The sequence below is a fragment of the Dasypus novemcinctus genome, chromosome 23 (genome assembly GCF_030445035.2).
Source record: "Dasypus novemcinctus isolate mDasNov1 chromosome 23, mDasNov1.1.hap2, whole genome shotgun sequence".
In the NCBI taxonomy this organism is placed as follows: Eukaryota; Metazoa; Chordata; class Mammalia; order Cingulata; family Dasypodidae; genus Dasypus; species Dasypus novemcinctus.
In genome coordinates, this window is record NC_080695.1 from 6,623,439 (window position 1) to 6,650,521 (window position 27,083).

Sequence of the window (27,083 nt, forward strand, 5' to 3'; positions counted from 1 at the left end):
GACAGGAGGGAGTGGCGACAGGAGAGGGGGGCGACAGGAGGGGGGGCGACAGGAGGGGGGCGACAGGAGAGGGGGGCGACAGGAGTGGGGGCGACAGGAGAGGAGGGAGCGACAGGAGGGGGGGGCGACAGGAGAGGGGGGCGACAGGAGAGGGGGGCGACAGGAGAGGAGGGAGCGACAGGAGGGAGTGGCGACAGGAGAGGGGGGCGACAGGAGGGGGGGCGACAGGAGAGGGGGCGACAGGAGAGGGGGGCGACAGGAGGGGGGCGACAGGAGGGGGGGCGACAGGAGGGGGGCGACAGGAGAGGAGGGAGCGACGAGAGGGCGGGGGCGACAGGAGAGGGGGACGACAGGAGGGGGCGGGACGATGGGGGGGCGACAGGAGAGGGGGGGGACAGGAGGGGGCGGGACGATGGGAGGGGGAGACAGGAAAGGGGGGAGCGACGAGAGAGGGCGGGGGTGATGGGAGGGGGGCGACAGGAGAGGAGGGAGCGACAAGAGGGTGGGGGTGACAGGAGGGGGGCAACAGGAGAGGGGGCGACAGGAGGGGGGGCGAGAGGAGACGGGGCGACGGGGGGGGCGACAGGAGAGGGGGGCGACAGGAGGGGGCGGGGGTGACGGGAGGGCGGCGAGACAGGAGGGGGGGCGACAGGAGAGGGGGACGACAGGAGGGGGGCAGCGACGAGAGGGCGGGGGCATGCAGGGCCTGGGGGCCCAGGCCGGGGCTCCTTCCTCTCCCCCCTGCAGGGCTGCGGGGCCGCTGCCTCCCTCTGCCTCTCGGCCCCACTCCTCTCGCCCCAAACCACACTGTCCCCTGCGGTCGCCCCCGCTCGCTCCCTCGGACCCTGGACCCTCTTCTCCGGCTTCCTCGGGGTCGTCGTGGTGGACAGCGGCCTGGGGCCTCCCTTCCCGCCTCGAGCGTGGCGTTGGCGGCGTCACTGGGAAGGGCGCCTCTGAGTCCCGCAGGCTCAGGACTTGAAGTCCTGGCCCCACCGGCCCGCACACAGGTCCTGCTGGTCGTGGGCGATGCCCCTCGTGGACGACCCTCCGTGAACCTCCACACCCCAGGAGGACAGCGACGGGTCGCAGAAACGAGCCCCGCGGCGCCCAGTCCGGCCCCCTCCCCCTCGTGCCCGGCGCTCCCAGGACCCTCCAGGCACGGGCTCAGCCCCTCTCGGAGGCTGGGGTCATGGCTGGTCAGCACCTGCGGGTGGGGGCCAGGCGGGCCTCAGGTTCCGTCTGGACCCCTCGGTGCCGGCGGCCAGCTGAGCGACCCACCTGCTCTGAATACTCTGCAGCAGCCCCGGCCCACCCAGTCGCCCTGAGACCCTCAGCACAGCGTCCTGCTCCGCCCCGAGTCTCGCTGCCCCCCGTCTTCTCAGGAGGCCTCTGAATCTGCGCCCCCACTCCCTGGCAAAGGGCGGCTGCCTGGTGGCCACGGCCCACACGCGCCCCACGAGGCCTCCACGCTTAGCTCGTCTGGGCCCTGGGGCCACCTACGCCTGGTGCTGGGGCAGGACGAGCCCTGGGGGTGGTCCCAGGAGGGGTCCCCTGGCCCCAGACAGCCTCTGCGGAGCTGCGGTGGCCTGCGGTCACCTTCCAGAACGTTCTCGGGGCCCCTCTCGCGGGCAGGGAGCTTGACCAGGGCTCCCGCCCTTGGAGGCCCCACGGGACATGACAGGGAAGGAGACCCAGGAGGGCGAGCTCGGCCCGGCCTGAGGGATGCCCACGGGGAGCAGATCCACGGTGGGCTCAGCCCACGGGTGCAGCAGGGACGAGGGGTCTGAGCCAGTGTCCCCACAAGGAGGGAGAGGCGGGGTTTCACTCTCAGGTCAGAGAGTCAGGACGGCAGTTAAAAGGGGTTGTGATAGTGACCGTCAGCTGGACCCAAGCTCATACGGGGAATTTATGGGGTGCAGCACATTGGGGCCAGCTGGGCAGTTCTCCTGGGCCCCGAGCCCCTGCCAGTCGCTCTGCCTGGAGGGAAGGTCTGGCCTCGGCTCAGTCTGGGCTGAGTGACAAGGGCCTCCGGGGGGCAAGAAGGACAGGAGGGCCAGGGAGTGCTGGGACCCCAGGGGGCAAGGCAGGCAGGAGGGCCAGGGTCTGGGCACCCGGTGCCCCCCCCAGCCCTGCCCCCCAGCTGACTCCCCCAGCCCTGCCCCCCAGCCCTGAACCCCTCAACCCTGCCCCCCAGCCCTGCCCCCCCAGCCCAGACCACCCCCTTCCTCTCCAGCTCTGCACCCCCAGCCCTGAACCCCCAACCCTGCACTCCCCCTCAGCCCTGGCCCCACGTCAGCAAGCTTGGGGTCTGCACTGGAGATGCGGCCCAGCCAGGAGCTCACTCAGAAAAGCTCAAGTGCCATGAGTCCAGTATAAAGTATTTATTTAAACGCAACAATTAACACAAAACCTTCCTTTAAATTCCATTTTTACAGTAAATAAAATTGCATATTTCCCTTCTTCCCATGCATGATCACTGTGTATTAATCTACAACCTTTATTTTAACTGTGAAAAAATAAAGTGTCTCCCCCTTTTGTAACTATACTGGTAACATCTGGTAGAGCCTCGGTGACGAAGGGCAGATTTGCTCGTTCCTGGACTGGTTATTTGGTTAAAACCTAAAATGTTAGGTCAAAGGAACCAATCACCTAATAAATATAAATATTGCATTATGAAAGAAATGTAAAGTCCCACAGTATCCCTTTTCCAAAAATGACATTTCAAAAGTGGCAATGTGGTATTTGCAAGCAGCAGGCCTTGGCACACTCTGCTCAGAGTGGGGTGACCCTGTGGGGTGCATGTGGGACAGGGACCAGACCCCAGATCGACGGCCCACACAAGAAGCTGCCAGGACAAGCCTTGGGCACACGCTGCTCCGTCCACCCCAGGGTGGCTGGGCAGGGCCGGCTGCCCTCAGCGGACCCTGAAGGGACAGCAACATGATTGCAGAGTGATCCAGTTTGTCCAAAACAAAAACGAGATGAACAAACAAGATTGGTCGTCTGCAAGACTGCAGGGGCCCAGCCTGGTTGGCGTGTCTGAGGTCTTGCCTCCCCTGCCCGCGGGCTCCAGGTGCCAAAGGCGAAGCTGAGCCACCTCCCCATTCACCGGACAGCACAGGTCGTGGTGCCCCTCACCCTGCCCGAAGGAGACCAGAAACCAGGACGGGCAAGTGCGCTGTCGCAGCAAGACCTGTGCTTTATTAGGCATCAATCTGAGTGAGGACACCGGGGAGGCGCGCTGGGAGCCAGGGGCACGCTCGATCCCAGGTCCCGGTCAGCACAGCGACAGGCAGGCCGGGCGGCCCTCGGCCACTCTCACATAAATAACAGACCAGACACGGGGACGACGGCCGCGTCGGCCTTGGGTGAAGAGCCCCTCTTGCTGGAAACTGGCCGCAGGCCTAGTGTTCTGAAACTGCCCTGCAGTTCCCGGGGCGTCTCCGTGCGGTCGGAGCGGGCGGCTTCAGTCGAGCTCGATGGGGCTGCTGTCGTCCGGGCTCTCCTCGCCCTCCTCCTGCTCCGAGGAGCCCATGAGGCTGCTCAGGAGGTTCCCTGCAAGGAAAGGCGCATGGTGGCATCAGGGCCTCTCTCCTGGCTTCCTGCCAGGCCAACTTCCGAGGCGTTTCGGCAGATGGGGCAAAATTCTTTACCATGAACAGACTCTGGGCCCAGCAGTTCCACAGCCAAGAACTGTTTTCAAAGGAAATGTATCTGGTACCCACAGAAATGCCCACCAGTAAGGGCCAGGATGCAGACGGACAGGAAGAGCCAGAAGAGCCTGCAAACGGTGCTGCGAAGAGATGACTTCACATATGAACAGAAACTATAAGAGCTCATAATCAAGAATCTGGCTCTGTAGGAAACACTGAAGTAGTTCTGCAGCCAGAAAAGACAAGATGAAAGAGAGGTCTGGAGAGAGTGCAGAAGAGAAGACCAGCTGAAAAGGGTAACCAAAAAGGTAAAAAGATGGACAAAAATAAAATATGACATATGAAAGCCAAGGATAAAATTATTGAAGCAATGCCTTTAACCATTTCATTAACATTAACATTCATAATAACAATGAATGTTAATGGATTAAACTCCCTAGTCAAATGACAAAGCCTGACAGAATGGATAAGAAAACTTGAGCGATCCATATACTGTCTGCAGGAAACTCACCTTAGACCCAAGGATGCAAACAGACTGAAAGTGATAAAAGGTACTTCATGCAAATAGTAACCAAAAGAGAGCAGGGGTAGCTTTACTGGTGTCAGACAAAACAGACCTTAAATGTGAAAAAGGAATGAGATGCAGAAGGCCATTATATATTAATAAAATGGCCAATACACCAGGAAGAAGTAACAGTCATCAGTATCTATGCACCTAACCAGGGTGCCTCCAAAATACATGGGGCAAACTGGCAAAACTGAAAGTAACAGACGTCTCTAAAATAGTTGGAAACTTCAATACGCTACTCATCAATAGACAGAATAACTAGACAGAAGATCAATAAGGAAACAGAGAACATGAATAATATGAAAAACAAGCTGGACCTGATAGATGTATACAGACACTGCACCCCAAATCAGCGGGATTATACATTCTTCTCAAATGCTCATGGATCTTTCCCCAGGATACACCATATGTTGAGCCAAAATATAGTTCTCGATAAATTTGAGAAGACTGAGATTATACTAAGCACATTCTCTAATGGAATGAAAATGGAAATCTATAATAAGTAGAAAAGTAGAAAATTTGCAAATATTTGGAAGCTAAACACTACACTCCTAAACAATCAGTGTGTCAAAGAAGAAACTCGGAATGAAATGAGTAGATAGCCTGAGAGGAATGAAAACAAGAATATAAATAATCAAAACTTATGGTATACAGTGAAGCTAGTGCTGAGAGGAAATTTATAGCCATAAATGCCTGTTTCGAAATAGAAAGAGGGATGTGGACTTGGCCCAGTGGTTAGGGCATCCACCTACAACATGGGAGGTCCGCGGTTCAAACCCCAGGCCTCCTTGACCCATGTGGAGCTGGCCCATGTGCAGAGCTGATGCGCGCAGAGTGCCATGCCATACAGGGGTGTCCCCTGGGTAGGGGAGCCCCATGCGCGAGGAGTGCGCCCCGTAAGGAGAGCCGCCCAGCGTAAAAGAAAGTGCAGCCTGCCCAGGAATGGTGCCGCATGCACGGAGAGCTGATACAAGATGACGCAACAAAAGAAACACAGATTCCCGTGCCGTTGACAACAACAGAAGTGGACAAAGAAGACGACGCAGCAAACAGACACAGAGAATAGACAACCAGGGTGGGGGGTGGGGGAGGGAAGAGGAGATAAATAAATGAACCTTTTAAAAAAAAAAAAGAAGAGCTAAAATCAAAGATCAAACTGAATTGCAGAAAATATAATGACAGCAAACCCATCTCAAAGCAAGCAGAAAGAAAGAAAGAATAAAGATTAGAGGAGAAATAAATTAAATTGAGAACCAAAAACTACAGAAAATTAACAAAACCAAAAGTCTCAAAAGTCTTTGAGAAGATTAATGAAATTGATAAACCCTCAGCTAGACTGACAAAGGAAAAAAGAGAAGATACAAATAAAATAAGCAATGGGAAGGTGGAATAGAGATCCATGGGACTCTCTTCTCTCAGAACTGCTGGAGGAAGGGCAGAAATGGCCTGGGAAAAAGTCGTCTAGGGTTTAGGACACCAAAGGAAGGCTGGACACTGCCCAGAGAGGGAGGGGCAAAATAGAAGAATCACAATGGCAACACTGTGATTTAAAAACTGTGCTAGGGAGACCAGAAGAGCATTCTACAATATCCTTGAAAGAATGGAAGGAGGAGACTGCCCATCTGCAGAGAAGATTCGTAAGTAGAGCACTCCACACCACTGAGGCCAGTGCCTGGCCGCCTCAGGAGCTGTTCTGTGACTGGAATTGGAAGGTCCACTGCCCAAATATGGGGGAGGAAGAGACAGTTGGGCTCTGAATTTGGCTATGGATGAGTAAATTCAGCAGGCTAAACTATAATCCTAAGAACAGCTAAAATTTAACCTGTCCAAGTCAGAAAGAGGCCAGTAGCTGCCATTTTAACTTCACCCTTGGCACGAGGGGATGCAGGGAAGACTGAAAATCACAGTGCTGGTAGGGACCAGCTTCCTCCATCCAGATAAGATTGCAGTTCTAGCCTAAGCCCCAGCCCTACCTCCAGGAGGGAGGAAGCTGGGAAACCTGTGCCAGCCTCTCCGGGAAAATACAGGCCACACCACGGAGGCTGGTGATTATCCTACTCTGGTGGTGCAAGCCAACTCAGGAGCTGTTCTGTGGCTGGAATTTGAAGGTACATTTCCCCAAAATGGGGGGAAATTATGGCTGGCCACTGATTTCAGCCACTGATCAGTAAATTCAGCTGGCTAAAGTATAACCCTGAGAAGAGGTAAAGTTTGAACCTGTTCAGGTTGGAGAGAGGCCAGCGGCTCCCATTTTGACTCCGCCCCCAGCCTGAGGGTAGGACGGGCTGGCTGAAACTCTCAGTGTCAGCAGGAACCAGTTTCTTTCACGCAGATCACCCTGTAGCCCTAGCCTAAGCTTCAGCCCCACCTCTGGCAGAGAGTAGGCTGGCGAGCCCTGCACCAGCCTATCCAGTTAACTGCAGGTATATTTGACTGGCACAGACTGAATAAGCAGAAGTCTACCAGGGCAACTGTGGTTATCTTGAACCTGCACTGCACAGACTGCTGCCACACTTGCAGCTCCATCCCCGCCCCAGGTAGGGGAGAAAGGGGCGTGAAGCCTCATCAGTCTCTCTGGGCAACTACAGTCTAGGCCCGTATGACCTGGATTGTTCCACACAGCTGTGACTCTATCCCTACCCCTGGCAGAGGAGAAAGTTTGAAGAAGGTTCATTGGTCCCTGGCGCAATGAGGGCAGCTTGAGCCTCCACAGCTTACAGCACCAATTACATGCTTGGCTCCCACTGCGCAACAAGCAAGGGAGAAAGGGCAAGATGCCCTAAACTAAAGAAAGAAACTGCACCCAGAATAAATACCCTAGTAAGCCAGATGCAAAGACACCAAAAAAATTTACAATCCACACCAAGAAACAGAAAGCTATGGCCCAGTTAAAGTAACAAGATAAGCCCCCAGATGACATAAAAGAGTTGAGACAACTAATCATAGATGTTCAAACAAATCTTAACAAATTCAATGAGATGGCTAAAGAGATTAAGGATATTAAAAAGACACTGCATGATTACAGAGAAGAATTTGAGAGCATACATAGAAAAATAGCAGATCTTACGGGAATGAAAGGCACAATAAATGACATTAAAAATACACTGAAATCATATAATAGCAGATTTGAAAAGGCAGAAGAAAGGATTAGTGAGCTTGAAGAAATGACCCCTGAAAGTGAACATATAAAAGAATGGATGAAGAATGAAAAAAATTGAACAGGGTCTCAGGGAACTAAATGACAGTAAGAGACATTCTAACATACATGTCATGGGTGTCCCAGAAGGAGAAGAGAAGGGAAAAGGGACAGAAGGAATATGTGAAGAAAGAATGGTAGAAAAATTCCCAACCCTATTGGAAGGACACAGATATCCCTGTCCAAGCAGCACAACGTACCCCCATTTAAAAAAATCCAAACAGACCAACTCCGAGACATATATTCATCACAATGTCAAATGCCAAAGACAGAGAACAGCAAGAGAAAAGCAGTGCGTAACATATAAGGGATATTCAATAAGATTAAGTGCAGACTTCTCACCAGAAACCATAGAGGCAAGAAGACAGTGGTCTGATATATTTAAGATACTACAAAGGAAAAATTCCGCCAAAAATCTTATATCCAGCAAGACTGTCTTTCAGAAATGAGGATGAGATTAGAATATTCACAGATAAACAGAAACTGAGAGAATTTCTAAGCAAGAGACCAGATTTTCAGGAAATACTAAAGGCTGTGCCTGAAAAGAAAAGACAGGAGAGAGAGGCATGGAAGACAGTCTAAAAAATGAAGATTAGATCAATAAAAGTAACTAAAAGTGTCAAAACAGTGGTGAAAATAAAATATGACAGATAAAACTCAAAGAGTCGGAAACAAACTTAACCAACAATGTAAAGCACTTGTATTCAGAAAACTGCAACTCAATGTTAAAAGAAATTTTAAAAGCCTAAATAACTGGAAAAACATTCCATGCTCACAGATTGGAAGATTAAATATTATTAAGATGTCAATTCTACTCAAATTGATATATAGATTCAATGTAATCCCAATAAAAACTCCAACAGCATTTTTTTAAAAATTGAAAACACAACTATCAAATTTATTTGGAAGGATAAGGGGTCCTGAATAGCCAGAAACATCATGAAACAGAAAAGCAAACCCTCACCTCCAAACTTTAAGTCATATTACCTAGCTACAGTGGTAAGAACAGTGTGGTACTGGCATAAAGACAGACACATAGACCAATGGAACCAAACTGATTGTTCAGAAACAGACCCTCACATGTATGGTCAAGTGATTTCTGACTAGCTTGTCAAATCCACACAGCTCAGACAGAAAGTCCATTCAACAAATGGTGCTCAAAGAACTAGATATCCGTAGCTGAAGAAAGAGGAACCCTATCTTACATCTTATCCAAAAATTAACTCAAAATGGATCAAAAACCTAAAAACAAAAGCAAGAACTGTAAAACTTCTGGAATAAATTGTAGGAAAATATCTTCAAGACCTGGGTAGACTCTTAAAGGAGATAAGAGGAGGACTGAGATGGACTACTGATGTTTAATGTATGTAGAAGTTTTAATTAGCTTTACAGTAAAAGTGTGGAAATGTATAGAGTGGATGGTAACACACAGTGAGTAACAGCTAGTTTATAAATGGGGAGGTGGCTGAAAATGGTAGTCTAGGGATGTAAATGCCAAATGACAGAATGCTAGAGAATAATGTAGGAACTGAATAGCACAGTAAACCCAGAGGTGGATGAAAATTATGGTTGATGGTACAGATTCAAGAGTGTCCTTTGTTAGCAAGTGCAAGTGTACAACACTATTGCAGGATGGTGGGAATGTGGAGAAGCATGGGAAAAATACAGCTGGAGTGACCTAGGGACTGTGGTTAACAGTAATAATATAATATTCATGCATCTATGTCAAAGATATACTATGTTGATAATGGGGGAATATGGAAAACGTGTGCCAAAGGTATGCTATGGACCTCTTAATCTGCGATATATTATCTCATAATCTGTAACAAATGTTCCACCACAGTGTGGTGCGTTAATGAGGGTTGTTGTTTGGGAATTCTGTACATGTGCATGATTGTTTTATAAGGTTACAACTTCTGTCATAAAAAATATATTTAAAAATAATGGGGGGTTTAGGAAAAAAACACACCAAATGTAAGATAAGGACTATGACTACTAGTAAGAGGTGGAGAGTTGATGTATAGGACCCCTGTATGATGTTATGCATGTTTGCTTCGTAGGTTCACAACTTTTACTATACATTTATTATGTATGTTCATATATAAATGATATAAAGATAATAATAATAATAGGGTAGGTTGGGGGAAAATACTTGGGTTAGTAGTAATATTTTGACAATGCTCTTCAATCATTAGTTAAAAGGTTTAACAACAATGCAAGGTACTGAGGGTAGGGTGAAGTGTGAGAGTCCTGTATGATGTTATACATGTTTGTTTTGTTACAGTAACAACTGTTACTATAAACTTATTGTTTATATATGTTTATGTATGAATGATAGACTTCAATAAATTAAAAAATTTTTTTAAATGGGTAAAAACTTGAATAGACAGATGTCCAAAGAAGAAATACAAATGGTGAAAAAACACATGAAAAAATATTCAGCTTCACTAGCGGTTAGGGAAATGCAAATCAAAGCTACAATATCACCTCATTCCAACAGAATGGCCACTATTAAAAAGACAGAGAACTTGAAGCGTTGGAGAGGATGTGGAGAGATAGGAACACTTACTCACTGTTGGTGGGAATGCAGAGTGGTACAGCCTCTGTAGAGGACTGTTCAGCAGCTCCTAAAGAAGTTGAATATAGACTTGCCACGTGACCTGGTGATACCACTACTGGACATATACCCAGAAGAACTGAGAGCAGTGACACGAACAGACATCTGAATACTGATGTTCACAGCAGCATTATTCACAATTGCCAAAAGATGGGAACAACCCAGGTGTCCATCAACCGATGAATGGAAAAACAATGTTGTAAACAAACAACGGAATACTACAGAGCTGTAAGAATATACGAAGTCATAAATCATATGACAACACAGAAGAACCTGGAGGACATTATGCTGGGTGAAGCAAGCCACACACAAAAGGATATTGTATGACTTCATTATTATGAACTAAATACTATGAGCAAAGTCATGGAATTAAGCTAGGATGTAAGTCAACACAGAATAGAATGTGCTAGAGAATGGAAAGCTGAGGTTTAATCTGTACAGAATTGGCAAAAAGTTGTTTGGAAATGAATAGAAATATGGAAAGCACATCACAGGGTTTGTAATTAGGAGCACTAATATATGAGGATGACAGTGGGTTTTTTGGTTGTTTTTTTTTGGATTAAGTTTTGGTTGTTGCTTTTGTATTAAGTGATAACGCACAACTCAGTGATTACACCAAATGCCACTGACTGCACACTTTAGATGAATTATATGGTTTATGAACAACACAAAAAAAAAGGGTGGGTTGGGGGAAAAATACACATGTAAGATATGGACTATAGTTAGTAATACTTTGAAGATGCTTTCATAGTTTGTTACAACTGTTTTACAACAATGCAAGGTACTGGTGGTAGGGTGACGTGTGAGGGTGACGTATGGGAGCCTGCATGATGTTATGCATGTTTATTTTGTCAAGTTCACAACTTTTACTTCATACTTATTGCTTATGTATATTCATGTATGAGTGATATACTTCGATAAATAGTTTTTAAAATGGGAAGCAGAACAGCGTGCCCAGCATGGCTCCACTCGTGCAGAGCACGGGGGCTCTGTGTGAGTGTGACGTGGCAGCAGAGAAACAAAAGAAACATCCACGCCGCCAGGCTAGGGCCAGGACTGTGGGGAGGTGCAGGGCAGGAGGGCAACTTTTTTGAACTTTGAATGATTCCTATTTAGAAAACAAAATTTAATACATCTGAAAATAAAGAAAAAAAGACCACTTTTAAACAAGGACTGTCCTGGTTCCTGCCCTTGTGAGGAACAAGCTGGTCTTGAGAACAGAACCCAAGAGAAGGCAAGTGAACCCAGGGTGGCGCGGCTGGAGACCAGCCCAGGGGGTGGGACGGCGCTGGGGCCGGGCCCCCGGGGGCCGACAGAACCACGGGACCTGGGTAGGGCTGAGGCTCGGAGGGCAGGCTCAGGAGCCTGACCTCAACGCCGTGTCCAGGCGAGGGGTGACCAGGCTGTCCCTCGCCCTGGGGACAGTGATGAGCGACGGCAGCAGAGGCCGGGCTGAGCCAGGGAGGCAGGAGCGCTGCCAGGAGCCAGGCGCCTCCAGCCGGTGGGGGCTGCGTCCTCCCCTGCACAACCCCGGCCCTGGAGCCCCCTGCCCCGGGCTTACCTAGCAGGCCTCCGTAGGAAGAAGTCTGCTTGGGCGGCACGCCGAAGAAGAGCTGTCCTATCCTGTCGAGGTACTAGGGAAGCAAGGGCAGCGTCACTGGTCCCGCGGCGCGCTCAGCCCCCGCACCCCCCACCTGCCCCCGGCTCCAGGCCCTGCCGTTCCGCCCCAGAGAGCCCAAGGCGACCCTGCGCCGTGCTCACCTCGCTGTACATGGGGTCTCTCCTGAGGGACGGCTGGTACTGCTCACACAGCACAGTAAATACGGTCAGCTTGCCTCTGAAACAAAAGAAAACGGTGAAGACAATTTTGCCTCTAATTAAACAAAATAAACCCAACTAGGAAAACCACACACACGCAAATAAAATTTACCCCTCCACAGCCAACAGCAGGAACCAGATGAAATTAAGCAGAGGCTGCACGAAAGGAGGCCCGTCCTCGATGGATGGGTGTTTCTGTGTGTACGTCGTGAACACCACCGACGCGCTGTTTTTGTTTTTCAAACAGAGAAACCTGGAAAGGAGAACGCCTCCTAAGTGGAAACACGAAGGCAGCAGCTTGGCTCCCACGGCACAGCAGGCGCATCAGGGATCTGGGGCCAGCACAGAGGCCCACAGCTGCAGGCCAGTGCCTGGGCGAGGGGCTCCACCTGCACAGCAGCCCAGGGAGCTTCCACAACTCCCAGCAGAGCCAGGTGGGCCTGAGCCACCTGCCGTCCAAGTCAATACACGGCAGCCCCTCTGCCTCATCCATGTAGCCAACACCTCCACTTTCCCTGCACACCTGCTTCCACCTCTCAGGCAGGTGCCTGCAGAAGAACAGCAGGTCCCGATGTGGAGAGCCCAGGCATGCGCCCACAGCTGTCCTCCAGATACCCCCGCCCCCAAGGCACAGAGAAAGGTCAGTAGATGTAATGATGTAGAAGCAGCCCAAGTTCAGCCCAGGGAAATGTCTGAACAGGGTCAGTGAGTTGCAGATTTTAAATAATTTTCCTTTTTCTTTCTCTCTTTCTTTTAGGTACCGGGGCTGGGGTTGGGCTGGGGATTGAACCCAGGACCTTGTATGTGGGAAGCCGGTGCTCAACCACAGGACCACATGGGCTCCCCAGTTATTTTTCATTTTTAAAGCCAGAGACTGAGCAGCAAACAGCTCTGCGGCAGAGATCTGGAGCTTTACAGTAAAGGACTGCATTCTGCCACAAGGCCCTGCTTCAGATTCCACATCCAGACTGCCAAACCACGGTTGCTTCTGGAAAGAAAGAAACCTGATCAGGTGTGAAATTTTTAATCAGAAAGGAGGAAAGGCTAAAGTTTGCAAACCACAGAGAGCTCAGGAGTTGAGGCAGGCTGACCCCCGCGAGGAAGAGGCTGAGCATGAGAAGGGCTCTGCCCTGCACGTGAAATGCCACGTGCCTGAAAGGAAAGTGAAAAGGACAAAGAAGCCACGGCTGGAACAGGGGATGGGAGAGCAGGTTCCACCAGAGGTGAACAAGCCGGCCCCAGACGACTGCAGGGCACCACCCCATTGGGGAGATAAAATGTTCACGAGCCTAACAGCACCTGCAAAGTGGGGAGCATAAGCAGCCTCTGCAAGGATGCTCACTGCATACTTCAAGACAACTTAAAGTTCATTAAACATGTTTCCTACAAAAGACACGTTGCCCTGACCAAGAAAAAAGCTACGAAAAATACAGAATCTTACAGTGTACTCCTTTTAGTGCTCAATTCAGACCGAAAAAAGTGCTGGAGCATTCCAGTGGCGCAGGATGCTGGGAGCAGGAGGCGTCTGTCTCCCCCCCAGCACTGCGTCAGCTCCCGCGGCCTGCTGCAAAACCCCGAGCTCCGCCTCCAGAACGCCTGGGTCAGCTGAGTGGCTGCTCCGAGCCTGCAGCAGGGACCCGCGTGGCGTTAAGGATGCCACAAGTCCACAGGAACACCTACTGGAGGACCGCCTGGGCCACGAACATGTCGACCTCGCTGCGGAAGCCCCTGGCGGTGGAGTACTCCACCAGCATGTTGGCGCAGCCTTCTCCGTCGGCAGAGTGCAGGAAGTGGTACCGAGACTCGCAATAGTTCTGCTCTACAAGAGAAAAGAGATTCAGACACGGGCACACGTTATGCCAAGGGCACTGCACCTACCGAAGGCTGAGGCCCTGCACGCTGGGCCCACCAGGCACGGCCCTCCAGCCGCTCCTTGAGCCAGCTGGAGACCCCGTGCAGACAGCGCTCATCCATCCAACACAGAAACGCCTGCCAACGTCTCGTGTTCAAAGCGCCAGGCACCAAACTAACTCCTAAAAGGGGAAGGCTGCCCCGCCGCGTCACCTTGGAGCTGCACCACATTCTACCTTCCATCGACACCTGCCACTCACTCACGCCCATGGGCCATGGCCGTTCACGGGCAGCGTCCCACTCCTCAGGAACAGCGCACAGTGGAGACAGGCACTCTGGGGCAGGACAGAGGGTGGACGAGTGAGTCAACCCATCAGCCGCAGTGGCAGCAAGAGCCTTTAAGGAAAGACAGGGAGCACATGGAGCGGCAGGGACCTGCTGGAAGGGCGGCAGGGAGGGAGCCCGAGAAGGAGGCGCTCGAGCAGAATTCTTCAGGACACGAAGGCGCCTGAGGGGGGCGTGATCCCGGCAGTCAGAGACATGGCTTCAGGTTGCTCTCGGCAAGTCTCGGTCTTTTCTGGAAGAGGAGCTGAGGACGAGTCAGCCAGAGGGCTCTGCGGAGCTTCCCTGGCCTTCCCATCTTTCCAGTCTCTGAACCCTGCTTGGATCTCACGAGTGGTTCCCATTCTCAGCCCCCTGAGACTAAGGGGTAAGGTGCCTCGGGTTCAGAGAACTCCAGTCTCCTGCCGTCAGAGGGAGGCGGACAAGGCGCACAGCAGTTCAAGCAGGCAGAGCTGCGCGAGGAGGGCTGGCAGGAGCCCAGCTCAGCCCTCTGGGAGCAGCCAGTCCCTCCTGAGGCCCAGGCACCAGGGGCTGGCCGGGGCTGCGTCTGTTTGCCGAGGGGATGAGCGGAGGGAAGGGGAACAGAGGGACTTCAGGGTTACAACTTGTGGCCAACACGAAGCTCCACCACTTGTCACATCACTTGTCAGAGCACAGCTGCTCCACGAGGAGCCGCTGCCTGGATCCCGGTGCCCCGAGCAACTTGGCCTGATCTCCTGAGGAACGTCCTTGAGCCCATACCTTCCAGGTCCCCATGTCCTGGCTAGCGAGCTCTGCCTCCTCTGCTGCCACTGTCCAGCCACAAAGCTCCCCAGTGCACCTGCCTCCCCAAGGGGGAGCTCAGTGAGCTCAGGGACGGCACGCAGGGGCACGGGAGCCTGGCAAGGCTGTGTGTAACTCCGTGACTGAGCTGCTCTTACAGTGACAGAACCACAGACCACGTGGACTCCTCGAGAAAGGATTTTCTAGAAGCCTGCTGGCAGGAACAGCAAATGTTTGAGGACCTTTTCCTGGCCCTAAGCCAAGTGCACTAGCCAGAGTAAACAACACACATGGCCCATCACCTCATTGACTGAGCCCCACCCCACGCTCAATCAGTAAAGGTCACGGTGTGAGGAGAGCAAGCTCAGTTCCACCAGAACCCCAGTGGGGGGGAGGGGGGGGCGGTGTTCCAGAGGACCTGGGGCAGACAGCAAGAGGGTGCAAGGAGGACCTGGAGGGGCTTCATATAACCCAGAGGCAGCTCTCCTTCCAAGAGCAAGCACGCCCATCTCACTAGAGACAATGCCTCCCCTCATACCACCTCGGCTGAGGATGTCAACTGACCAGGGGGGCGAAGCAGATGGCACCATGGGGGGGAAACATGGCAGCCAAGTGCATGGGGTCCTGCCCTCTGGCCAGTCCCAGACCCTCTAGGATCTGGTGCTCCTGTGCCACTCTTGGGCCAACTACTCCAAGGGTCCAGTGGGACTCCATGCTCCTGGTCTCAGGAGCTCTAGGGCCCCACCTGGTGACCTGTGCACCAGCCTGGCAGCCCCCATGATCCCTCCTGACAGCATGTGCACCTGCCTAACGGCCCCTGCACCCCAAATGGCGGCCCCCGTGCACCTACCTGGCAGTCCCCATGATCTCTCCTGATGGCCCATGCACCTGCCTGGTGGGCCCCACACCTCACCTGGCAGCCCCCACACCCTACCTGGAGGCCCCTGAGCACCAGCCTGGCAGCCCCGCACCCCCCCTGGCAGCCCCCTGCACTCCCTGCACCCACCTGGCGGCCCCTTTCCACAGCTCACCTTTCCACAGGGTGAGGGCCAGGAGCTGGTGCAGCCGGGGGTGGCCCAGCTTCCCTGACCCTCTGCTGGACCACTTCAGGGCTCGAGACACAAAGGCCACACGCTCGGGAGAATTGGGGTCCATCAAACTAAAGAGTTTCGCCAGGTTTTCTAGAAACAGCACAAACACAGACCCTTACTCAAAGAGCAGTAGAGGTCTTTGAAAGGCTCATCCAAAAAAAATTATTAAAAACAGCGAAAATTTAACTTTGAAAGACAGCTGGGAAGTGGCATCATGCCCACGTGTCTAGAGCACCCCATGTTTGTCCCCAGCGTGCCCATGTGTCCATGGTATGCCCGGTCCCCGGCGTGCCCCGCGTCCCCGGCGTGCCCCATGTTCCTGGCATGCTCTGCATCTCCGGCGTGCCCCGCATCCCTGGTGTGTCCCATGTTCCTGGCGTGCCCCGCGTCCCCAGCGTGCTCCACGTCTCCGGCATGCTCCGCATCTCCGGCGTGCCCCGCATCCCTGGTGTGTCCCAAGTCCCCGACGTGCCCCATGTTCCCGGCGTGCCCCGCGTCCCTGGTGTGCTCCACATCCCCAGCATGCCCCGTGTCCTTGGAGTGCCCCACGCCCCCGGCATGCCCGTGTCCCCGGCGTGCTCTGCATCCCCGGCGTGCCCCGCGTCCCCGGTGTGCCCCACGTCCCCAGAGTGCCCCGCATCCCCGGCGTGCCCCGCGTCCCTGACATGCCCGTGCTCCCTCAGCCTGCGTGCAGTGTAGGTGTCCTCAGTCGACCCTCTGCCGCAGGGCCGGCACGTGCTGGCCCAGGCCTGAGGAGGACGGGCGCCCCTGCGCCTGCTCAGGCCTGGTGGGCACTGGGCTCTGGTGAGCTGCACCTCGGAGGCAAGGAAGTCCAGGAGGGCGCTGGGAAGCGGCGCTCCAGGCTCGCAGTCTAGAGCGTCTAGAGCACAGCCTCCTTCCTCTCCTCTCTTTGCCCGAGTCTCTGGGTGTGTGCAGGGACCAGGAGGGCCATCTCAGGTCTTCCTTGGGGGCAGCTGCAGAAAGGTCCTCCAGCTGCCTGCCAACTGCACCAGCCCAGCCACCGGCCAAGATCAGGGACAAATCGGCAGCCTACCTCACCAGCCAGCAGGGACTGTGACCCAGTGAAGCTGCAGACAAGTCAACGGACTGGGCCAGCAGGACAGGCGGCTCACAGGCTGGGGGCACTGCCCAGTCACCCACCTTCAAGGCCCCACGAGCTGGCATGCCTGGGCCAGCACCGCCTCTGCTCTGAACAAGGCAGGCCCAGCCCCAGCACTCCAGCTGCAGGAGGAGGTGCAGGCGGAAGGCCTGGAGGGCGCGCCCGGGGAGAGAGCCTCACCTAACAGCTCGTCGGCCACGTCAACTTCTGCCTTCTCCAACGACTCCAACACCAGCATGGACAAGTCTGCGGCGCTGTTCTGCTACAAACACAGGCAAACCAATGACAGCCACAGTTGGGGCAGTTCCAGCAGGTTCTCAGAAACAGCAAGGGAATGGGGCAGCGTGCTCAGGTCCCCAGGTGGGGGCTTGCAAAGAGACTGGCACTAGGTCCACCCCAAGCCCCGATGTCACACAGCAGTGCAGCCTGAATGTGCCTGTCCCTAAAAGGGGGCCCACACAGGAGCAAGGCGCCACCCCTGAGGACAGCACCTCTGCCTCGTGGCAGACGTAGCCACGGCTCAGCATGCCTGTGGCTGGCTGGACAGGAGGAAGCAGTGTGCATACCTGGCCGTGACTGAAGAACAGCAGCGCTCCTGAGTACATGAGCTCGCGGGCTTCAGAGGGCTTGCCTTGCGACATGTACCTGGGGTGCAGAGAGAAGGTGAGCAGGCGCCCAGGTGCAGGTACTCGCGGACCTGCCCAGAGCCAGACGACCTCCCGTCCTGACACTCACCACAGTGAACCTGGTTTTGGAGACTACGTGCAAAAGATAAAGTTCTCAAGGGCACGTGCACGCTTCACGGAAGCTGGCACCTGCACACACACCCTCTACTGAGAACGGGAACGCCCCCCGAGGTGTGCGAGTGCCACGGCAAGGTCCACTCGGGGCCCCAGAGGCACAGTGGAGAGTCCCTCCCACTGCCCTGGTGCATCGCAGGACCCAGCGCCTTTGTGCACACTGGCCCTGAGCGAGCTGACGGGGCCCATCGCTGCTCTAGTGCTCAGCGGGGCGGGTGCTGTACCACGTGAGGGCACTGTTTGGCCAACAGGTATGGAGCCAGGCAGTGCCCCCCTCCCCACCCCCCCCAAGCAGACTGGTTCTCAGCAGAAGGGACCAGGGACAGACCAGGAGCGTGGTCTTGCCTTGTGGAGGTGCCTGCATGAAAGGGTGGGGGGACCTGCAGCATCCACCTGCAAGGGGCCCTAAGGATGCTGCACCCACACTCACCGGTACCAGAGGGCAGCAACAAGTCTGGGTGCACCCACTTCCTTCCCTCCTGCTGGGCTCCCCTTTTCCTGGGTCAGCTGGGGCCCTGCATCCCCAAAGCCTCCCCTTAATGGCAGGCTCCACTGTCAGCTCCTGCAGTGTGTGGAGGGACAGCAGGTGCATGTGGCACCTCCCCAGGTCCCGCACATGCTGCACCCTCATCTCCTCTGCCAAACTGCAGGAAGCTGAGGGAAGGCAGCTTCTCAAACGACACTAGACAGAAGCCCAGGCAGCCAGAATCTCAACAGGTATTGATACAAAAAGAGGATGTAAGTGTCTGCTTTGCAGTGAACATGGTGATTAGGGCTGAGCTGCTCCGCACAGCACACAGGCCCTGCCAGAAACCACTTCCTACTGACACTGCCAGCATCCTGCTGGGACAGCCGCAGCTCCAAGGGTGCCCGAGGAAGGCAGAGGCCACGGGGGTGGGTCTCAGGCTTTAGGGGCCCAGAATGCATTAATTCATCAGTATGCATTTATCTTAACTATTACCAGAAAAACATATATATATAACCAGCCAATCAAATCTATGCCTCCCAACCAAAATTCTCTTGGACAAAGCCAAGTTTAAAACAAATCAAAGTAATGAAAATTATTAACTAAGCAGCAGAGGTGACACAGAGAGGAAGAGCTGTGCCAGTGGCACCTGTGATGGCTTCCTCAGGGCAGGGAAGAGGTCTGCACTCCAGGGGCAGCTGGAGGCTGGGGGTGCAAGCGTGACAGTGTATGGTCTCCTCAGTGCAGACCACTGCAGGTTCATCTGGCAAAGACTCAGCAGGATTTGGGGTTCTGACGTCCCCACTGATATCATCATCCCAGATGTTTTCGTCCTAATCCTCAGGGTTCCCCTCCTTTCCAATCAATGCCCTCACTGTAACAGGAGACCCCCTGCAAAGTTGAGATTTTAGTTTCTGTTGCGACGCTGCTACTCACACAATGAGACTCTGGGTCTGGTTTTCAAAGGTCTCAATTTTCCTTCAAAGCACAAACAAAAACTTTCACATCCTTCATGCAGTGCTTAAGGTGCAAGTCCGAAGCCTTCAGCTCATCCCTTTCTTTTCTAACTGTATCCAGTGTATTTAGGAACAGTCAGCCAACACCATAATTTTAACTGCACCAAACTCTGTTAAGTGTTGAGAACACTCTCACCCAGATCCTTGCCTCTTACAAGCATGTCAGCTCATCCCTGTCTTTTCTAACTGTATCCAGTGTATTTAGGAACAGTCAGCCAACACCATAATTTTAACTGCACCAAACTCTGTTAAGTGTTGAGAACACTCTCACCCAGATCCTTGCCTCTTACAAGCATGGAAGTAGTCATACCAGTGGTGATATCTTGTGTATCTCTATGGCCAGCTCATGCCATGGCCTGCCAGTGGCCTCTGGATTACTGGAGTCATTAGAGTCCTTGAGTCTAATCAGAGTAGAAAGCCAACAGCAAAAATCACAGAACCAATTCAGAAATCCCATTTTTAAGATTCTGTTTCTCAGGAATCACCCCACACTTCTCTAGAAACAGAACTGACAAGAGATATCTGTAAATAGTAAGAGATTTTATAAACTTGTCCCATTTGACTGTGGGGGGATGCACAAGTCTAAATTCCACAGGGCAGGCTGCAAACCAGGGCCTCCGATGAAGGTCCTCATGTGTTCCCAGAAGATGCTGGCTGTTTGAGATAGAGCTGGAAATTTTCTCTCCAAATGCTGAAGTCACTTCCCCTTTTAAGGCCTTCAGCTGATTGGATGAGGCATGACTCACTGATGACGGCAGTCTCCTCAGTTGATCATGGATGTAACCAGACACCTATGTGATAAACTCACTGACCACTGAAGTCCATCAAGGGCTCTTGTATCATGATTAGCCCAGTGTTTGCTTGACCAGACAACTGGGCACCATTACGTGCCTGAGATGGCACCTTAGCCATTAGGGGCACAGGGCTGTAGCGGTAGGGCTGGGCTGGGAGCAAGGCAGGCAGCTGCCATCCAGGTAGCCACAGAGATCTTCTCTTCAAAAGGCATCAAGTCAGACCCCACCAGCTCCCTGGCAATACCCTACACCCAGCCAGTACCCAAGGACCCTTGTCAGTGTGGCCCACAAGCTGCCCAGCAGAGGACACCATGTGATACACACAGTTCATGTGGTGGAGCCAGGAGGTGAAGATACACACTAAGAGTGTCTTGTCAGCACCACCTGAGGCTGGCCACACACAGATACACAGTCCCACTCACACACCTGTGCATGCACACACACTCAGACACCCGCACACATACTCAGAGACCCACACGCAGACACACCTGCTCACACACACTCTCAGAAAGACACGCTCATGCACCCACATGCTCACACACAGAGACCAGAGCCTCTGAGTGCGGCCTGTTCCTACACCAAGTTAATACCATGACAGCAATTAATTTCACGGCCAGTCACCCTACTCATCATGCCATTCTAGAATACAGCACATGTTCACACCATACCACCACCGAGCCCCTACAGGATCTGGCAGAGGCCCTGCAAATATTCGAAGACCACCCCAAATGACTTCCAGTCTAACATGGCCACAAGGTACTTTGGCAACGCCAGGGCTCAGAAGTGTGCAGCTTCACCTGCCATCCGCACGGACACATAAAGAGCTGTAGGCGTTTCTCCATGGTGGTCATACTCAACCTGTTTCTGACTGTTTCTTTGTAGCATAACACTACAAAGAGAATGAGACTCTTCTATTCTAAGGAACAGACAATTCCCTGAAAGACCTGGGATAAGAGAACTTGCCTTCCTGCTTTCTCAGTGAATGCTCACCATTCACAGGAAGCCTCTCTGCCCCACTCCGACGACCCTCCAAGCCCAGACAGCTGAGTCCCCACAATGGAGGGGAGGGAGGGATGGGGGGCCCAAAATTCTACTATGTGCACAGACACAGTATTAGCACTTTCCACCACCTTTCCTTAGAGAGCTGAAACTGCCCACTGCCAGATCAAGGAAGCCAGTAAAATACAAAACACAAAAGGCAACTCTGAAAAATGAATGTGCTCCTTTTTCCAAAAAAGAATGTTGGGAGCTGGAAGGAAATTCACTCTCTAGGTGAGAGTGAAAAGTGGGGCTTGGTCTGGGTCTAGAGGGAGAGAAAAGCAGCAGCCAGTGCCCACCAAGCCTCTTCCACACTGTCCTGTTCCCCACAGCCTGACACACCTTTTTGGACACGGCATAAAAACGCCAACACACTTTTTATACATGGAAATCAGGTCTCGTGCGTCCACAGACGAAGGGCATTCTAAGAGGGGGCTGCCAGCAGCTTGTGATGACAGCAGCAGTGTCTTTATCCACAAAGTGTCTGTGCAACTATTCTACCTTCTTTTGCTCTTATTTTACTTTATCTTTTTTTTGTCATGTGCATAAGCTTTTTTAAAATTTATTACCTTTTTTTAAAAATACATAAATCACACAAAAAAAATGTTACATTAAAAAATGTAAGAGGTTGCCATATACCCCCCTCCCCACACCCCCACTCCCCCCACATCAACAACTTCTTTCATAAGTGTTCAAATAAAAAAAGTAGAACACAGAAATGGAAATATCGATGCCAGTGATTAAAAGGGGAGTGGACGTCAAACAGAGAAAGAACTGCCAAGGCGCGTCCAGAGCGGCGAGCCTCCACCGCAGGCGACCCTGGGCTAAGCTGTTCACTGTGTACTCACCTGTGCGGGAACCGGGAACGAAGGGGAAATACTGAAAATACATCAGAGACTGTGCCTAAAGCCAAGAGCACAACCCGACGGGACCTAAAACCTGCACGTGGGCTGTCAGGCTAAACGCACGGTCCCAGCCCATGCCTGCCTTTAACCCTCATGTTCCAAGGCTAAAGAGGATTCAGAACATCTTGTTCCAGAAAGATTTCCTCAGAGGGCAAGGCCTGAACTGCCATGGCACCTGCCTGGATTGCAAAAGTTCCTTTAAGGAAAAAGTTCCTCCAAGGCACTGGGTTGTGGTGGGCAGAGTACACATTATTTTAAGTTTTTCTTTCATAAAATTTCTTTACATTTATTAAGAGGAAAAATAAGGTTGTAGGTCAAAATAAGCAACAGTAAGTTACAGAAAGAATAAACGGGCTGGCAGGCCCTCGTTCAGTTGAAAGAGTCTCCCTCTACGGCCCAGCTCTGTGCTCCCAGCGCTGTGGGGAGACAGGCTGGCCGGGCTGCTCGTGAGCAAGCCCCCACGGGCCCTGGGGAACAGGCCTCCTGGGCCCAGACCAAGTTTGTAAAAACCCATCTGCAAACCGGCAAACACCGTGGCCCCCCAAGGCGAGGAGGGGGTGTCCTGGGGCCCCTGGAGCTCTCCAGCTGCTTCTGAAGTGGTCAGCAAAGCCATGGAGACTCACGGACTTGGGTGGGACTGGCACCCCACAGCTGGGACACAGGCTCCTCTTGTTCTGGTGGAGAGAAGTCCTGGGGCTGCTGTGCCATCTCTGAGACAAATGCTCAGGTCTCCAACTTGACCAGGTGAAGAGGTAATCCCTTCCCAACCTCGTGCAGAACAAATACACCTGACAAGCAACCCCTTCTCTCTCCTCCACTAGAAATCACTGGAGACTACGTTTTAAGTGACCAGCAAGTAAATGAACAAATTTGCATGTCCACGCAGTAGAATACCACTTAGCAATAAAAATGTACTATAGGTACGTACATGGATGAACGTCAGAATAATTATATTGAGTGAATTCAAGATGTCAGATGAAAGAGTACCTAGTGTATGATTCCATTTATATAAAGTTCTAGAAAACGCAAATCTGTAGTGACAGAAAAGAGATCAGTGGTTGCCTGGAGCAGGATGGGGTAGGGGAGAAAAGGATTATCAAGAGGCATAGGAGGGAAGCAGACTTGGCCCAATGGATAGGGTGTCCATCTACCACATGGGAGGTCTGCGGTTCAAACCCCGGGCCTCCTTAACCCGTGTGGAGTTGGCTGGCGCACACAAGGAGTGCCCTGCCACACAGGGGTGTCCCCCACGTAGGGGAACCTGACGAACAAGGAGTGCGCCCCATAAGGAGAGCCGGCCAGCGCAGAAGAAAGTGCAGCCTGCCCACGAATGGCACCGCACACACTGAGAGCTGACACAAGATGATGCAACAAAAAGAAACACAGATTCCCGGTGCTGCTGATAAGGATACAAGCAGTCACAGAAGAACGCAAAGCAAATGGACACAGAGCAGACAACTGAGGGGGGAAAGGGAGAGAAACACATAAAAATAAATCTTTAAAATAAAAAAGAGGCGTAGGAAACTTTGGGAGGGGGTGATGGATATATTCAATATCTAGACTGTGGTAATGATTTCATGGGTAAACACGTGAAAACTCATCAAATTATACATTTTATTTAAATACTTGAATGCAAGTGTGTGTGTGTGTATATATATATATATATATATATATATATATATACAGAAACACACTTAAAATATATAATAATGGTGAAATTCACTTCTCCAAAAGTGTTCTAATCTTGGGGTGGGAATCATGGATCTGGGAACAGGGAATTCTATCTTAGAAGGACAGGGATGGCTCCAATTTATCCAGTGAGTGGCAGCCACAGCTTAGTCAACTGCATCCCCAAAAGGGCCACATCACGACTCCTGCCGAGGTACAAGTGTTCCAAATTACCAGCGAGGAAGCCAGGGCTCCGAGAGGTTAAACAGGTTACAGGAAAGTGGTGGAGCTTGACTCCAGGTCCATCTGACTCCAAAGCCATGCCTTCTGCAGAAAGCCACCCAACGCTGGGGTGGTGGGGCCCGGATGGATTCCAGCCCACTCACGGCCTCCTGTGAGCACCTTCCCAACACTGCATCCAGGTCTCAGGTGCAAGGACTGGATACCTGAACACTAACCTCACAACGAAATCCCAAAGGCAGCAGTGAATATAGGACTGGTTCAAAACCTTGAAGAAAGGGTAGAGTATCCATTACCTGGCTGGTTTGGGGACTGGTCATTTCAGAAACTTCAATTAGGCTATGTCCCCTTTCACCACTATGTGGATCAAGCCACCCCCTGCCTATGACAGTCTGGGCAAATGCCCAGGGGCAGAAAAGACTGAATTAAATTAGTAAGCTACAACTGAAGCAGAAAGCAGATCCAGAGTTCTCAAAATATTGACTCAACTTACCATTTAAAGAAAAATTTTGAAACTTGGTAGAACTGTGTCAAGACCAGACTCTACTGCCCTTAAATATATTACACCAAAACATTCACTATTCTGTACCTTTCAGAAATAAAAGGTGCTCCATGGGAAAGAGTAAATCCTCTAAAAATATCTTTAAAACATTTCCAGGAATGGTCTTATGGTTTGAAACCTAAAGGACAACAGAACAGACAACGGATGTAGACAATGCATACAATAAATGAACGTAAGACAGTCATTTACAGCAGGGTTCTTAACCAGGGGCCCATGAGCTTGAACTGAAATTCAGAGAGACATTATTCTCGTGGGGGTCAGTTGGGGCAGGTGTGATGCATTTCTTAAGTAACACACAGTACAGTGCAAACTTAGCAAGGGGTCTGTGGTTTTACCTGACTGGCAAAGGGGTCTGTGGAACAAAACAGGTTAAGAACCCCTGCTTTACAGGAATGTCTTACACTTCTAAAAACATTTTTAAAATTATAGCAGTAGCTGTATCACAGCAAAATGTAACACCAGGCATTATCAAAGAAATATAATAAAAGCCACACAGTACTTCTAAATGTTGTAGAAACATTTAAAAAATTATTTGATCCAATATATCCAAAACAGTATTTCAACATGTAACCGGATATTTTAAAAATTACTAACGACGTATTTTACATTGTTTTTTCGTATTGTCTTGGAATTCGGCGCGTGGTTCACAGCTCAGCTCACCGGGCCTCGCTGCGCTGCGGGTCAGAAGCCGCAAGCAGCCAGGGGCCACTGTGCCGGCAGCGCAGGGATGACGAAAGTCGGTTTTAAATCGCAGCTGGTTTAGCACCGAAATACCGTAAAATAGAAGTGCGCGGGGACAAGACCACAAAAAGGAAAACCATTCTAAATCTTCACAACTAGATCGAAGGAAAACTGCGACTAGGCGTGAAGATTTTGAACCCAACGGGGCCGCGGTGTAGACGCAGGCCCTGCCCAGGAATGCCCGCGTTCTGGGGGATCCGGGAGATTCGGGGGGCTTCGGACGGGAGGGCTGGGTCAGGCGGGGGGGGGGGGGGGAGGCAGACCCCGACCCGGAGGCCCTTGGTCGGCTGGAGACCGACCCCAGCCCAGAGCCCGTCGGATCGGCCGGAGACCCACCGAGCCCCGGAGCCCCTCGGCCGGCTGGAGCCCGACCCCGGCCAGGAGCCCTTCGGATCGGCCGGAGACCCCACCGAGCCCCGGACCCGGAGCCCCTCGGCCGGTGGCCCCACGGGCCACTCTCTCCGCCTCGACCCCGGGACCGGCAGCAGAGCGGGCCAATGGGAGCGCGGGACGAGCGGGGCGCGGCCAATGGGAGGCGCGCGGGGGCGGGCCGCAGGCCCGGCCGACGAGGCGGAAAGGCAGGCGGCGGCCCGGCTACCTGAAGAAGAGGGTCCGGTACATCTGGTGGGCTTCGTAGTAGTCGCCCTTCTCGACGCTGGCGCGCAGCTTGCCCTCCACCCGCTGGACGCCGCCCCGGTTCCGGGCGCCGTTCCGGGCGTTCTCCTGCTCGGCCATCGCCGCCGCCGCCGCCATGGCCCGGCTCGAGCTAGCGCGGAGCTGTCGCGGGCGCTCGGCGGCGCTTCCCGGCTTCCGTCCCGCGGGGCCGGCGCTACGGTGGCTCGCAGGGCGGCCCACGTGACCGCGGGACACGGCGGCCCACGTGACCCGGGCCGGCCCACGTGACCCTGGGAGGCGGTGGGCCCCGCGGCCTCGGCCGCGCCGGCGCGGGGCGGGGCGCTCACGCCACAATCGCCGCGGCACGTGGCGGGGCCGCGGGAGGGGAGCCCGAGGCTCGCGGTCCCGGCCCGCGCTGAGAGGCAGCCGCGGGGCCGCGGGCAGTGCCGGGGCCGGCCTCCCCTGGCCTCCCGGCCGGCGCGCCGCAGCGGCCCAGGCGCGGGCCCTGCCCTGGGAGGGCGGGCGGAGGCTGCTCCCGGAGGTGACGCTGCCTCGGCGCCTGGCGCGGCCGCGCGCGCCCCAACGGGCAGGGCCGGGTTTGGAGCGGCCGAGAAGAGCCTGACTTGGCAACAAAAACTCCGCCGTGTTTCCATTACAGCTATTGCTCATGTTACCCGTGCTGTGAACCGTAGTCCCTTCCGAGCTTCGGCCGGTGCTCGGCTCCAACAGTGCGGGGAAACTGAAATCAGAGTATTAATAAAGCGTTTACAGAGCCGATTAGGCAACAGAAATGGGATTCAGCTTTAGCGGTAGTTTTAAAACAAATTGGTTTGAAGGCTCCGTGGACTCTTAGGACTTGTTTTGAACTTTGAGTGGAGGCAGGACCGCGCACAGTTGGTGGCTCTTACAGAACGCAGTCCGGACATTCTGTTTTTCTGTCTCAAAGTGGTGCTCTTTCCTGCTTGGACGCCTGAGCCAGCCAAATCAGCCCCCCGCCCCGAAGCAGCGCGCCAAGAAAGCGCAGCCGCAGGAGAGCTGCTGGGTGCCTGCCGCAGCAGGTGCGCCACGCGGCGAGGCCCAGGCCGGGGCATCACGAGCGCCTTCGGCTTCGAGCGCCTGGCGAGTCACAAGCGCTGGACCATCACATCCAGGGCGATCCGGGCAGCTGGCCAAGCACGCGTGTCCGCGGGCACCAAGGCCGTCACCAAGGACACCAGCTC

At 53.1% G+C, this 27,083-nt stretch overlaps 1 protein-coding gene across 3 annotated transcripts; it reads right to left on the minus strand.

The window, feature by feature from the left end:
* Positions 1–2,366: 2,366 nt before the first annotated feature.
* Positions 2,367–26,061, minus strand: GET4 (guided entry of tail-anchored proteins factor 4). Of its 3 annotated transcripts, none has more exons than XM_058285669.2 (9): positions 25,847–26,061; positions 17,585–17,663; positions 17,199–17,280; positions 15,839–15,988; positions 13,533–13,671; positions 11,965–12,105; positions 11,796–11,871; positions 11,596–11,668; positions 2,367–3,555 (listed from the first exon to the last, which is right to left on the minus strand). In XM_058285669.2, the coding sequence occupies exons 1-9, from the start codon at positions 25,999–26,001 to the stop codon at positions 3,467–3,469; spliced, it is 984 nt and encodes a 327-aa protein (XP_058141652.1). In that variant the 5' UTR covers positions 26,002–26,061; the 3' UTR covers positions 2,367–3,466. The 3 variants fall into 3 exon arrangements, with proteins under 3 accessions (XP_058141652.1, XP_058141653.1, XP_058141655.1); XM_058285670.2 differs by lacking the exon at positions 25,847–26,061 and adding an exon at positions 25,585–25,728; XM_058285672.2 differs by lacking the exon at positions 25,847–26,061 and adding an exon at positions 24,535–24,625.
* Between the last annotated feature and the right edge of the window lie 1,022 nt (positions 26,062–27,083).